Source organism: Artemia franciscana, chromosome 16, assembly GCF_032884065.1.
Source record: "Artemia franciscana chromosome 16, ASM3288406v1, whole genome shotgun sequence".
In the NCBI taxonomy this organism is placed as follows: domain Eukaryota; kingdom Metazoa; phylum Arthropoda; class Branchiopoda; order Anostraca; family Artemiidae; genus Artemia; species Artemia franciscana.
In genome coordinates this window covers 3,734,833-3,749,113 of record NC_088878.1, presented here as the reverse complement: position 1 = coordinate 3,749,113, position 14,281 = coordinate 3,734,833, and the positions used below count along the sequence as shown (strand labels likewise).

The window sequence follows — 14,281 nt, the reverse complement described above, 5'->3', positions numbered from 1 at the left end:
TTCAACAAGTAAAATGAAAGTGAAAACATTTTAAATATATTTAGTTTTCAGTAAAGCGCAAATTATGTTCTGGTCTCGAGAAGGCATTGGGGCTGTCAGCCCTACTCATGCTACTTTTTGCTCGTTTTGAGTTTGACTCGTTATTTATTGTATGATTTAAGTAAACCAAATACATTTAAAAGGTTTTCGCCTTTTAGCTTTAATAAATAGAAAAAATATAAAACTTTAAGAATCATATATCAGTATATGTATATTAAACTGACAATCCAGTCATTTTTTTTTTTTTTCAGTGGAGTGCAAACTGTCTTCTGGTCTTGAGGAGGCATGGTGATTTTTAGCGATACTAATGTTAATTTTTGCTCGTCTTGAGTTTGACTCGGTTATATTTTGCAATTTATGTTTGTTTTTAGTTCCTTTTATTTATTGATGAGGATTTTTGCTAGTTTTACGCTTAGAAGATGACCTCCTCGCTCATTTGTCTAGTAATTTCTCTTCGATTTGAGTTTTAGTTGAATTTTAGTTTTATTTTTGTGTAAATTATAAGTTCATTATTAGTTGAATTTTCATCAAGTTATTTTTATTCAGTTTTTGCTGATTAGTCATAATAATATCTGTTATTTTTGTACTCTTCTTTGAACATAATTTTGCTCTTTACTTTTATAAAAAAAAACTTATTTAATCTCTTGTTAGAAGTACAGTATTATTGTTAATATTCTATAACGTTCATAATCGAAGAACGAATGTCATAAAAAACATTAAATTAGTTACGTAGATTTTTGCTTTAAAAAAAATCTTAAATCCTTCTAGCTCCCATGGACTTTGTAACTTCCGCCATTTCTCTCATCAGATCTGTCCATATTTTTTTGTACGAAGGTGGTCCTTTACATTGAAATTGTTTGTCACAACTTCTGTACGAAGGTGGTCCTTTACATTGAAATTGTTTGCCACCACTTTAACACGATGGTGGCCCTTTACATTGAAATTATTTGCCTCAACTTTTGTACGAAGGGGGCCGTTTTAAATTGAAATTGTTTGCCAAAACTTTTGTACGAAGGTGGCCCTTTACGTTGAAATTGTTTGCCACAACTTTTGTACGAAGGGAGCCCTTTACATTGAAACTGTATGCCACAACTTTTGTACGTATGTGGCCCTTTACATTGAAATTGTTTGCCACAACTTTTGTACAAAGGTGGCCCTTTGCATTGAAAATGTTTGCCACAACTTTTTTACGAAGGTGGCTCTTCACATTGAAAGTGTTTGCCACAAATCTTGCACGAAGGTGGCCCTTTTCATTGAAACTGTTCGCCACGACTTTTATGCGAAAGTGGCCCTTTACACTGAAATTGTATGGCACATCTTTAGTACGAAGGTGGCTCTTCACATTGAAATTGTTTGCCACAACCTTTGTACGAAGATGGCCCTTTATATTGAAATTGTTTGACACTACTTTTCTGAATGTACTCTCTATTCTTTGTTATCTTCTGTAATATGTACAGTGCTTATAACTGCTAATATCCCACTTTTAGGTTAAAATTAACCTGGCAATATGTTTCTAAAAAGGATCAGCAGCTATTCAGGAAACTCTTGGATGTTTTCAGTAGTGAAGAAAATTTTTCAAAACTTCGTGAAGTTATGGACTGTCTAAAACTACCTTGTATTCCTTATTTAGGTAGTCTTTTATTTTCCAATTTTTTAATTTATCATTTAATTTATTTTAAGGAGTAATTCAGTGTTTAATTTTTAGACTCGCATGATTTTATTAATTTATTTAAAACTTTTTTTTTGTAATGGACTTTTGTAAATTTGACGCAAAAATCTCTTATTTTCAAATTTAATCATCTTCTTCCTAATTTGGTTCTTTGGCAAACAGGTTAGGTGTCTTTCCATCTGAAGTCTGAGAATCAACTTGCTAATTTTGGTACCAAAGAGATTGAAAGGCCTCTAAAAATAGGGTGGCCTCGAGGATGATTGCTCATTTAGGTGTATTCGCCTGTGCAAGATTAAACAGAATTCTCCTCAATATAAAGAAGGAGGTCGCCTCCGTCAGATCTCCGCTCTCTCTGCTTAAATTCATCTCTCTATAACAACGCTTCGCTACTCTAACTATTATTGCCTTTTGAAAACATTTTCCCAATAAAATGGGACTTGTCACGCACTCCCTCCCCCCTCCCCTTCGTTTTGTTTATGAATGCGTTCAAGCATCAACAGGCGGAGGGAGGGGCAGAACCGTTTCCAGGCTTGGTGGTGCACGGCGAAAAATAAAGTACAGCTCCCTTCCAGAATCAAACATTAGTAAAAAAAAGACCAATCAAAGTGAAAAATTCGATCAGGGTGGATAACCCCCAACTGCGCCCCCTCCCTCCTCAGCCACAGTACCTAGAGCAGATTTCCTCCCTTGAATTGCTTGGTAGGGGTGGGGTGGGGTAAGAACGGAAAAAATACGACTTGTATCCAAGATTCTTAAATACTCATGGGAGTGAGTCCTTCAAGCCAGTCATTAGATGAGGGTCATCTTTACGTGTGCAGGTGGATGGTTATAAGGGGTCGATATACGGTTATAAGGGGACATGGGTTCAGTAACGCCAGGATTTTTGACTTAAATTATTGCATCAACTTATATATTATCTCTACTTCTGTTGACACGGTTGACGTATTCTGTACTTCATAGGGGCATTAGGAGTTGGGACCATTTGGATCAGAATATAAAAAATATCACGGTGATATATGTTCGTTCAAGACTCTAATCTAAAAAATACTTTTTATTAACTTGAATTTTAGTCTTCTTTTTTTTGGGTGGGGGATAAAATTAAAAATTATTGACTTTCAGGGTATGAATAGAATATTACGTTTGACGAAATTATTTTGTTCTAAGGTTTGTGGTGCCGATTAGGAAGTGTGCTGTGAACAATGTTTTTTGTTTGTTTTTTTTTCTCTCATTTTAGTGCATTTTTGTCACCCCTTCGGATCATTTCTTTACTTCTTAAGGATGGCCGTAAAACTGTAGTTGTTGCTTGTTTGTTATAATGAAGTTCTCTTTTTGCCTCTTTCCAGGCCTATATCTGACTGACCTTGTATACCTCAAAGATCTTCGGACTAGTCCTTGGGGATCAAGCAATAGAGAACTCAGCACCAACAACATACTCAGGACAATCACGTCGTATCAAACGTCGGATTATTCTTTTCTTCGGGCACGGCCTCGCATTCGTGACCACTTACTCTCCCTTAGGTATATTGAAGGCTTGTTAAACCTTCTAGAAGAAGATCAATATAGGTACTGCTCCATTTTTGCTCCTCCTGCTTCTTCTTTTTCTGTTGTTTTTTTTTTTTTTTTTTTTTTTTTTTTTTTCATTTTCACTGCCTCCTCTTTATATTCTATTCGTGAAACGAAAGCTAATGTTTAAAACTAATATATTCTAATGTTTTATTGGCTTAGGTTGTTATAAAGTTTTTTTAGTCATAGTTATTCTAGCTATTAATTTTCATCTTCTTTGGATTCCATTATATAAGATAAATTTTCTACTGCACAAAGGATGTATTTTATTTTCTACTGCACAAAAGATAGATTTTGTGTTCTACTGTACAATGTTCTGCTGCACAATTTTCTACTACACAAAAGCTTGTACCGACAAGGACACCAAAAGGACTTGCCCCACTGATTCTTTTGTAGTTGATGAGGATATCTCTGTTTCCTGTTTTTGTTGAACAGGAGGAATCTTTGTTTTACATAATTTCTGAGACCACACTGGCTGATCATTACAAAACGAAAGAATTACAAAGAAGAGTGAAACGAGGACAATAACAGCCAGTGAAAAACAGAAGAAAATTATGCAAATATTTCGATCGAGACCTCCGCTCAACCGTCCCCAGTGCAGAATAATATAAAATGCAGATAAAATCGAAAGGATAGTATAAAAATTAAACCTCATGAGCTTGGATCTCTTTATGAGGAAAATTTGAAACAAACCTGATAAAGATAAGGTTGCAATAGGTGAATTTTAGATTAATAATAAATTTCTTAAAAAGAATTTTAGTTAATTTGGAATTGCTGCAATGTTCTTCAGGTACAAGTTTTCGATTGACGGACTTATCCTTGGGTGCGCATTGGTATCAAGGAATGGTCTAAGGTCACCTGTTTTGATGTTGTACAGCATTAGTAATCCACTTACAAAGAGGCTTGCTTGTATTATATTTCAGCTATTGCCTCCTCCCCTTCTTCCCTCTCTCTGGATTTTGAAAAAAACCTTTTATGAGTCATTTTCATTCAAAAAATATTATCTTTGATATTTTAATTGATCAAATCGATTAACTACAAAATTGCCCCCCCCCCTCCTCTCTCCTACATTTTGAAAAATACATCCTTCGAAACAGGATAGGGTCAACTTATGTCAGTGTTTCACTGTGTAAACATTATTTTTATTGTACAGATTTGGACTTTCGTAAAAGGCAACTTTTACTATCATAATACCTCTGATTTATTATCTCAATTTGACTATCTCATTTTCTTATCAATTACTTCCATGTTTTTGCTATCATTTATTGTGATAATTTTGTTGATTGGGAAAAGTCCCTAGAAATACTCACTGTAAGTATTCTTATTAAAGAGATTTTTTTTTTTTTTTTTGAATTCGGAAAATCGCTTGTTTGCATGGGGACTGCAAGTTACATGCATAGGGTTTTCGACCATGGCCATGGCGGTATACTTTTCATTTCGATCGGATTTGGTTTCAAAATAATTAATTTTGGGTTACTATTGGGCGAGGTTCATCATTTTCTAGGTTTCATGCTACCGCTGCGACCATGATTGAACAGACACGGTTTGACTTTATGTATCCTTTTATATTTCAAATGACCAATTTGAAAGGAAGTTGCAATGTCTGCGTGCCTTATTACGCAAAAAAATTAATGTTTAAGATATATTTAAGACATATTCTTAAGGTAATACTTGCAATAGGGATCATCCTATCCTACAAAACTTATTTGATCATTTTGAACCAGAGAAAGATCACTGAGTGCTTCGAGTCAATCACACTTTAACTTCAAATATATTAATTTTTTCCGCTATTTTCTAAAGATCATGACCTCATTGAGTTGAACTATATGTCGTAGTTCCTATTCTTAGTAAAGGACGAAAATGGCCCATAGTAAGCAAAAACAGCGCCAAAAGCCCCTGAAACAAAGCGCCACCTATTTGAATTGCCTTGGTCGAAAACCCATCACAGGAAACTTACAGTCCCTTGGCTTGAAGAACAAGGAAAATCCTTGGCTGTAACAATGTTTACTCCTTTTCTGTCTACTCCTTACTCCTCCCACTCCCTACTCATTACTCCGTTTATTCCTTTTCCACAGCTATTGGGGGAATGGAATATAATAGAGAGCTGTTTAAGGGCTCATTTTAAAGGAACTTGTTACATCTAGTGCTAATTGACAAAACACAATTTTTGAATCAAATCATTTTTTTTTAGAAAACCAAACTGCATTCTCGTATACATGGCGATGAATGGCGTCGTAAAAGTAGGATAAAACCATAAATGGCTTGTAAAGTAAAAACTATATTATGATGTTTGTTATAATGACGTGAGTCAGTACGTAATGGCATAATACGTGGCCCATAGCAATCGATAAAGAGCCTAAAACCTTTCAAAATGACGTCGGATCGAAACAAAAAGTATACTTTTGAAATTGCCTTGAAAGAATCCATAGGAAGGATTTGTCTAGAAAACCCTATACAGAAAACTCACAAACCATCGGCTTGAACAGCAAATTTCTTGAACGTCTAGAAAAAATCCCTTTTTTGGCACGGGAAAGACCTCTTTTTCGTATTTTCCTTCTCCGCAGCTAGCACGGCATTAGAACATCGTGGACAGCTGTTTAAGGGCTCGTGTTAAAGGAAATTGCTGTGTACTCGCTTTTTTAATTAATAAAACATAACATCTAAAATTAAATCAGTTTTGACTAAAACTGCATTTTCGTACGCATTCATAGTAAAAAACGAAATGTTTCAGCAAGATAATTTAACACAAATATGTTTTAAAAAGTTGCTTCTCTGGGGTATGGTGCCATATTTCAGTGACTGTGCTGCCACACTTCCTGTGGCTTGTTCTTTACTATTCCAACTAAGAAATACTCTGTGTTTAATTTTAAAGTAAGAAACAATTCTTGAACAGGTAATGTTAAAGAAGTAACCCCAACCAGGGTCTCTAAATCTATAGGCCTATACATTATGTCTAGATTAGGAACTTATTGTCCCTGTTTAGGGTATTTTCATTTTAATCAATACATTTGCTCATTTTTGGAGGTAGTACACTAGATGTAATTGCCAAAAATAAATTATAGATAAATTAATTATAATTATCACAATAGTTATATATATATAATTAATAACTATAATTATATATAATTATAACTATAAGTTAATTTTAGTAATTGTACTTCTGGAAACGTCAGGAGAACGGGTGTGTATTGTCGGTGTGTTGGAAAAAGTATAAAATAAAGAATCTAGGTTTACTACTTTTATATGTCTAGTATGTTTCCTTTGGAAGCAGGAAAACACTATGTATTTAGAGTTAAATCACTACAAGATATCTATTACATGGCTTGAAAGTAGACTGTCTCACCATTGGATTTATTTAAATTCTAACGTAATTGGTCGTAATTTACATAATTGGTGAAATTCATTATTGGTTTTAACGTAATTGGTCTAAATTTTAATGTAAAACATGATAATTCGTCGTTAATTATTTGTTACATGATTTTATTACATATCTTTCACAGCTACTGGAAGTGTCACAAAAAAGGATACTAAATAATAGTTTGAATAGAGATAAATCTTTTTATTAGACAATAAAAAATAATAAAAAAATCTGAAAATATAGTGGATATTTCGGTCGCATATACAGTGATCGTCATCAGCAGAAATACTGATGGTCAGAAGTATTTCTGCCGATGACGATCACTGAATATATGATCGAAATATCTTGAATTTCTTGTGATTGTTTTTCACTGTCTATTAAAAGGATTTTTCCCAATTCGAACTCTTATTTATCGTCATGGAAAGGCAGTGGGGTTTTCGAAACTACATAAAAAGGATATCGAGTAGTGTAGCAGTTTTTTTCGACAGGAACAGAACATGACTGATGAGATATTTACGACATCCACTTTCCGTATTCCTCTCTGCCCTAAAATCGAAATTTGATTCTATCTTCTCTAGAATTCTGCTAATTATTGGTGCTGTTTATTCTGGCTTTTTGCCGTAATAAGCAGCTTTCATACTATGTACGTAATTTTCTATGCTCAGCGGTTTGGTTAGACGTAACCTTTCATTCGTAGACAAGTCCTTTCATACTAGGCTAATGTGGAAACCCATAAAACTGTAACGGCTTATCAGTTCAAATCATTTGAATTTTTATCATCCAATTGTTCGAAAATCAAAAACACGGACTGAAGATGGATTGCTTTGCAATTTTAGCAAAATTGATTCAAATAAACTGACCTGTAATGTTTATGGGAGAATTTCTGCTAAAATTGTTAAATAAAAATGGCTTACTTAGCCTAATCCTCAAGCTGGGGTGGTGTCGAGAGCGTCGTCAACCTTCTCCGTTTGTGGTGGTGTGGAGCGAGGGCCTCTGCATCAGACAGCAAAATTCCAGCCTGGTCCAGAAACTTCCCGAGACTGTCATTCCACCAGAACTTTGCTCTTTCTCTTGGGTGTTTCCAGCCACTATTGGTTGGTTCAAAATCATAAAGAATCTGAGCCGGAACATCGGAAGGCAGTCGCAAAAATAAAAAAATAGAATTGTGGAGTTTTAATTATTTTGTCCTACACGTTGTTAATTTAAAATCGCGAAACTGGAAAAATATTTTTTTCTACTTATTCTAATGGGATTACTTGTTCAAAAGAGATTACGAATCAATTGATTTTTCAGAACTAAATAAGGAAATTGCTACAGAGCGACTAAACTTTGATCCTCTTCCTCTAGAAGAGAGTCTGATAGCCGCTGTACTGTAGTAATTCTTTATTAGGGATGAATTGTCATGTTTTGCGTCATAATGTGTCTAATTATAACCCACGTGGTTTATTTTTTTCTACTGTATCTCAGAGTAAAAATCTTGGAAAAAAGTGATTTTCCTTGTTGTTCAAGGTGGAGTGCTGTAACTTTTCCGTATTGTGTTTTGACAACGAAAATAAGAATGGTATATATTTTATTTCGGTGTAACGCCATTTTTGGAGGCTTCTCAGGCTATCTTTTAAAATTCGCCCAGTAAAATATGAACATGGCCCATGGTAACCAGAAATTTTAGCTCATGGTAACCAAAAAAAAACATTTATAGCTGATTTACGAATGGTAGCTGTTATCTTGATTAGTCTTAATATTAAAATGTTGTTTTGAAAACCAATATATGGGAATTTTGAAAAATAGCCCGAAAACCCTAAAAAATGGTGTCAAGTAAAAACGAAAAGTATACTACTTGAATTGCCACAGCTTCACTTACCGACCTTCGGGTAGCACTTATGTGTCCTCTATTTTCCTTCCGTTTTCTTCATTGTTAGCGGAGCACTGGAGTATCATAAGGAAAATCACTTGAATAACAAGGAAAATCCTTTTTTTGCATGGATACCACTGATGTGTCCTCTCTTTTTTCTTCCGTTTTCTTCAGTCGTAGCGGGGCACATGAGTATCATAAGGAAAATCACTTGAACAGCAAGGAAAATCTTTTTTATGCATGGGTAGCACTGATGTGTCCTCTGTCTTTTTCCTTCTGTTTTCTTCAGTGGTAGCGAGGCACTGGAATATCATAAGGAAAATCACTTGAACAACAAGGAAAATCCTTTTTTTTTTTGCATGGGTGCCACTGATGTGTTCTCTGTCTTTCCTTCTGTTTTCTTCAGTGGTTGTGTGGCACTGGAGTATCATAAGGAAAATCACTTGAACAACAAGGAAAATTTCTTTTTTTGCATGGGGACCACTGATGTGTCCTCTGTCTTTTTCCTTTCGTTTTCTTCAGTTGTAGCGGGGCACAGGAGTATCATAAGGAAAATCACTTGAAGAACAAGGAAATTTTTTTTTTTTTGCATTGGTACCACTGATGTGTCTGTGTTTTTCCTTCCGTTTTCTTCAGTTGTAGCGGGGCACAGGAGTATCATAAGGAAAATCACTTGAAGAACAAGGAAAATCTTTTTTTTTTGCATTGGTACCACTGATGTGTCTGTGTTTTTCCTTCCGTTTTCTTCGGTGGTAGCTGGCCACTGACATATCATAAGGAATACACTTGAACAACAAGGAAAACCCTTTTTGCATGGGTACCACTGATGTGACTTCTGTCTTTTTCCTTCCGTTTTCTTCGGTGGTAGCGGGGCACTGGAGCATCATAAGAAAATCACTTTAACAACAAGGAAAACCCTTTTTATGCATAGATACCACTGATGTGTCCTCTGTCTTTTTCTTTCCGTTTTCTTCAGTGGTAACGGGGCACTGGAGTATCATAGAGAGTTATATAAAGGCTCATTTGAAAGGAAATTGCTATATCTACGATTTTCGTAAGCATCAAAGCATAACTTCATTGTGAAAAAATTAAAGAACGTGCTCTTAACATGCTTTTAACGTTCTTTACATTTTATCTAGTTCTGTAGCTAGTAGTATCTCCCTTTACAGCACTTAATTGTAATTGCCAAACAAACAACTTTGAAAGAGAAATAATTTTAACTAAATTTGACAATGCAAAATTTGAGAGTTTAAAAGCATTTTGTTGCCTCTTCTCAGATCTTTCAGTGACTAGTGAGCTAACCCTCCAAGGTGGTCTTGGAGGTAGTCTCTGAACAGCATCCTCTGCCTCTATAAGCCTTAAAATAGCGCCAAAAACATTGAAATTGTCACATAAATCATCATTAAGCCGTTTCTTACTCTATAGTATGAACTATAATCACAGCACTTAAACGTTTGACGCTGCATAAACACGAGGGACACCCTCTGCTGTAAAGAGCAGCTGGTAAGTCAGCTTCCAGCTAGTTGATATAAATTATTTTGTTGTAAAAGACGTAGAAGGGAGATTAAAGGGGGTAACTGCCATAGAAGCCAGAGAAATGGGGTGCCAGGGATAACTTTTTTTATTATTCTGAAAATTAACTCTCCTTTGAACAATATTGTGTGAACAATAATACCTAATGAGAGGTGAAGCGAGTGAAGAGATAACGAGATACAGAAGGAGAGATGAAGAGGTAACGAAGTACCAAATGAGAGGTAACGAAGTACTGAATGAGAGGTGAAGAGGTACCGAATGGGAAGTGAAGAGGTAACTAGGAAATGAATCAAGTTGATAGCTTCACTAACCTGGGTAATATTGTCAATAAACATGGCAGATGTGGTGAAGATATAAAGAGTGGATTTGCCAAGTCACAACTTTTTTCTTCAATTTTTTTTGTTTTTTATTTCTTTTACAGCTAAAAATGTTTTGAAAAATTGTAGGATGAGTCTGCGAACTAATTTAGAATATTATGATTTTTTTTTATGGTTGATGGCTCAAATAATCGTTTATGGCTCTAAAACATGAGCTCTTCTATAAATATATGCAGAGGTGGCTTTAGATGGGACAGAGGGGGGCACACAGGGATTTTGAGGTTGCAAAATGTCAAATAAATAATGTAACGGTTATAATAATTTTTTAATTTTGACATTTCATTTATAGTAAAATGAAGTGGGGGTTACAGTTGGGAGTAAATATAAGCAAACTGAATCCGAAATTTTATTTTCCCATATCTTAATCACGAATCCTAACGAGATAATTAATAATTTTGCAGAGGCTGAAGTAGAAAAAGATAAATGCAAAATTTGGCATGAAAGTTTTTGGGAGTCAGGGGTAAAGTTGCTCATCAAGGTTTTGCCCGGGGCGCAAGACAGTACAGAATCGCCACTGGCTGAGAAGAATTTATCGAATGTTCCCCAAGGGAATTGTCTAAGGATAGGGTTGGGTCATCGTTTGACTGATCGTATCTAAACAATTAGCTGTACAAAATATGGTTCAATCCCACTTTCTTGGGCAATCTTATACGGATGAAGGTGCTCAAGATCGTGCCTTTTGTTTATCCATCTGGGGGCAACTGAAAGCAGGTCGTTCCTGAATGAGGTAGAAAGATGTCTTAAGAAAGGATTTAGAGAAGATTAGAACTGCGTGGGAAGGGGCAAAAATCAAGCTTTAAATAGAGTGACGAGGTTCAGGAGTGTCTGCAGCTGTGTTGACCTCAGATGTTTTGGTGCTGCAGTGAGTTATTGTTAATACTAGCAGTAGTAGTAATACCAAATGATAAGGTTCCGTCCTTAGCCTTAATTGTGTTATAACATTAACACAAACTAAAAGTCTGAACTAATTGATTAGATTAAGGTCTCTCTCTCTCTCTCTCTCTCTCTCTCTCTCTCTCTCTCTCTCTCTCTCTCTCTCTCTCTCTCCTCTCTCTCTCTCTCTCTCTCTCTCTCTCTTCTCTCTCTCTCTCGCTCTTTCTCTCTCTCTCTCTCTCTCTCTCTCTCTCTCTCTCTCTCTCTCTCTCTCTCTCTCTCTCTCTCTCTCTCTCTCTCTCTCTCTCTCTCTCTCTCTCTCTCTCTTTCTCTTTCTCTTTCTCTCTCTCTCTCTTTCTTTCTTTCTCTCTTTCTCTCTTTCTCTCTGTTTCCTACCTATCGACTGTTATTTGATTTTCATTTCTATTTCAAGGCGATCTTTGAAACTCGAACCAAATGAATCTCGGACATCTCAATCCAAACCCAATACACCTGATGAATCTCCAAGTAAATCTAGTCTGAACAGTGCCCGGTTTATACGTGGTCATAAAAAGTCATCCAGTGTTGGATCAAAGTAAGTTTTTTTTTTCTTTTTCTTTGGAGGGTCTGGCGCTGACAACAGTACTCCTGCTATATCCTAATCTTCAGAGATATTTAAAAGCTCATCCGATTCGCCTAATGTTCATTTTCTCATTTTTGGAATCAGGTTCAAAAACCATTAACAAACCAGCCCTTGGATGAAGTCAAGGCATGAAGGGGCTCTGTAAGGTCAGTTGATCCCATGAACAAAAATATCGAACGAATGAGAGCACTTGGTTCGTTCTTTATTCATCAACGTGCTAAAATCTTTTGACAGGAAATGATTTGTGAGGACTCTGATCTTACTTCTTAGACCGTTATTTTGGAAAATCTTCATTCATTCTGCTCTGATCAGCGGTCTAAGGACTTTGATGGGATTATTATTCAGGCAAAACTAATCTTCACGATTAGTTTCACGTGAGCGATTAGTTTCACTGCTCACGGTGATGAGCCGATGTAAAGTGTCATAAAAATTTAACCACCTCTTCCGCATAATTCGTCGGTACATAGCAGGCGACTACAGTCATTTTAATGTGGTGCCCCTGTAACCTCACGAACATTACTCTTTCATTGACATGGGTCCAGCTGATGAGGGATTTTGTTGCCTTTCGGGACATTAACATTGTGACTCGTGCTTCCCGTTTCTTTTCATGTCCAATGTAGAATATTGTTTGGCCATTATCAAATGTCTCATTGCCAAAACTGGTCCATCTCGCTTCTGACAGTGCTATTATGTCGAGATTATAGGTGGCTACTTCTTACAAGACCTGCTCGGTTTTGCTCTGGACCTCCTCCGTACATTCCAAAAGCCAAATCTAAAAGGCCGTTTCTTGTCCATAAAATCAGTCTGGGGGCGATTCCTTGTTCTTGTGATCTGAGGGGTCATATTCTCCATCGATGTTTCAATCGCTGGTTGATTTTGACGGGAAAGAGACGCGAATCCTCTGCCTAACCTTCCTCCTTTTTCCATGCTTTTTCCTTTTTTTAGTGCAGCCATGGACTGGCTATACTTTCGTACAAGCGGAGTTAAGATTGCCATTCGGAAAGAACTAACCTTCACAGTGATGAGCCGATTTATATGGAGCTCTGGAATATTGCTTATACACTTAGCATTGGAATATTGGTGAATTAGAACGGAAATTACAAGTACTGAAGGTGACAATAAATCCATCTTAATGGATAGTGCTTATGTTTGTCATGTTTAGAACACCCATAACGCCGCTTTGACAGTAATCTGAGCTCATAACACAAAACTTTACAACCCTCAATTTAAGCATATCCTACACCTACCAGATCGAGGGGGGCCACTATTTATTATGAGGGTAAACATGAAAACATCCCTTGGTGAGGGGCAGGTATACGGTTTGAGAAAGAAAGCTTTTTAGGTAAAAATTGTCATATTTGTTTCAGATATTACAAAACGTCGGACTTGTGTATATTTTTGGTATTCTATGGTTCTCCATTCAATGTTCTCTTGTTAGTGAGGTGTAAAATCTTGACACTTTGATGAAGCAAAAAACAAATAATGGTCCGAAAGAAGCAAGATCTTAGCACTTTGATGAGTCAAAGGCTTATCTCTCTCTTGATTTAATACTACTACTAATAACTCACTGCAGTACCAAACCAGCTGAGGTTTTTTTTCGCAAATATAGCTGCTCCTCCATCCGAATTTATTCAAAGCCTCCCTCTTTACACCCTCCCAGGAAGTTTCTATTCCCCTTAAATCTTTTTATATGACTACCTCCCACCCCAACTGCGGACAACCTGCTTTCCGTTTAGCCCTAGACGGTTGGCCGAAAAGGAAAATCTTCGGCAATCTGTTATCCTTCATCAGCCCTAGTCATCTCAATTTTTCTCTTTTTCTTCTAAAAAACAGTATCCGAGTCTAGATTACACTTCATTTGTCTTCAAGGGATTTTTATAATGTTTTCTCTATATTTCGTCTTATTCCTGCCTGGCATAATCAACCAAAGTGAAGCGGTGTGACACCTTAATAAAATATCGTTGAAGACAATCGTATAGGGTAATTTTTTTCTTTGCTGAATATTTTTAAACTATTAAACTTTTAACTACATTAAGCTATGTCAAACAACATTTTTTTAACTTTAATATGTGCATGATTTCGTGCAATAATATTCTTTCTTTGAGCTTGATGTTTAGCAAATCTTATGTACTTTAAAGTTTGAATTTGCAGAGGTGTTCCTTGTGTTCTGTGAGACGAACACAGAGAACAATTGATTAAACGGCTCTGGTAGAATTTTATTTGAAATCTCCTCAAGAACAGTGCAATGCTTATGCAGTCCACTCTTGCTTACTCGAAATTAATGGGACTACAATTTCTCTTCGATATACATATAGTTCGACTTATGCATAGTTCCAGCTGTAGAGATCTTTCTACATAAAATTCGACTTATAAAGGAAACGACTTATAGAGATAA

The 14,281-nt window shown here is 36.0% G+C and overlaps 1 protein-coding gene across 5 annotated transcripts in view; it reads left to right on the top strand.

Annotated features, from left to right (window-relative positions):
* Positions 1-14,281, top strand: part of LOC136036921 (ras-specific guanine nucleotide-releasing factor RalGPS2-like) — a 147,499-nt gene that overhangs the window by 89,896 nt on the left and 43,322 nt on the right. For all 5 annotated transcript variants that reach the window (XM_065719301.1, XM_065719300.1, XM_065719304.1 and 2 more), the window contains 3 exons: positions 1,527-1,669; positions 3,052-3,271; positions 11,698-11,838. In XM_065719301.1, coding sequence (XP_065575373.1) covers positions 1,527-1,669; positions 3,052-3,271; positions 11,698-11,838 — 504 coding nt within the window. The remainder of the gene's footprint in view (positions 1-1,526; positions 1,670-3,051; positions 3,272-11,697; positions 11,839-14,281) is intronic.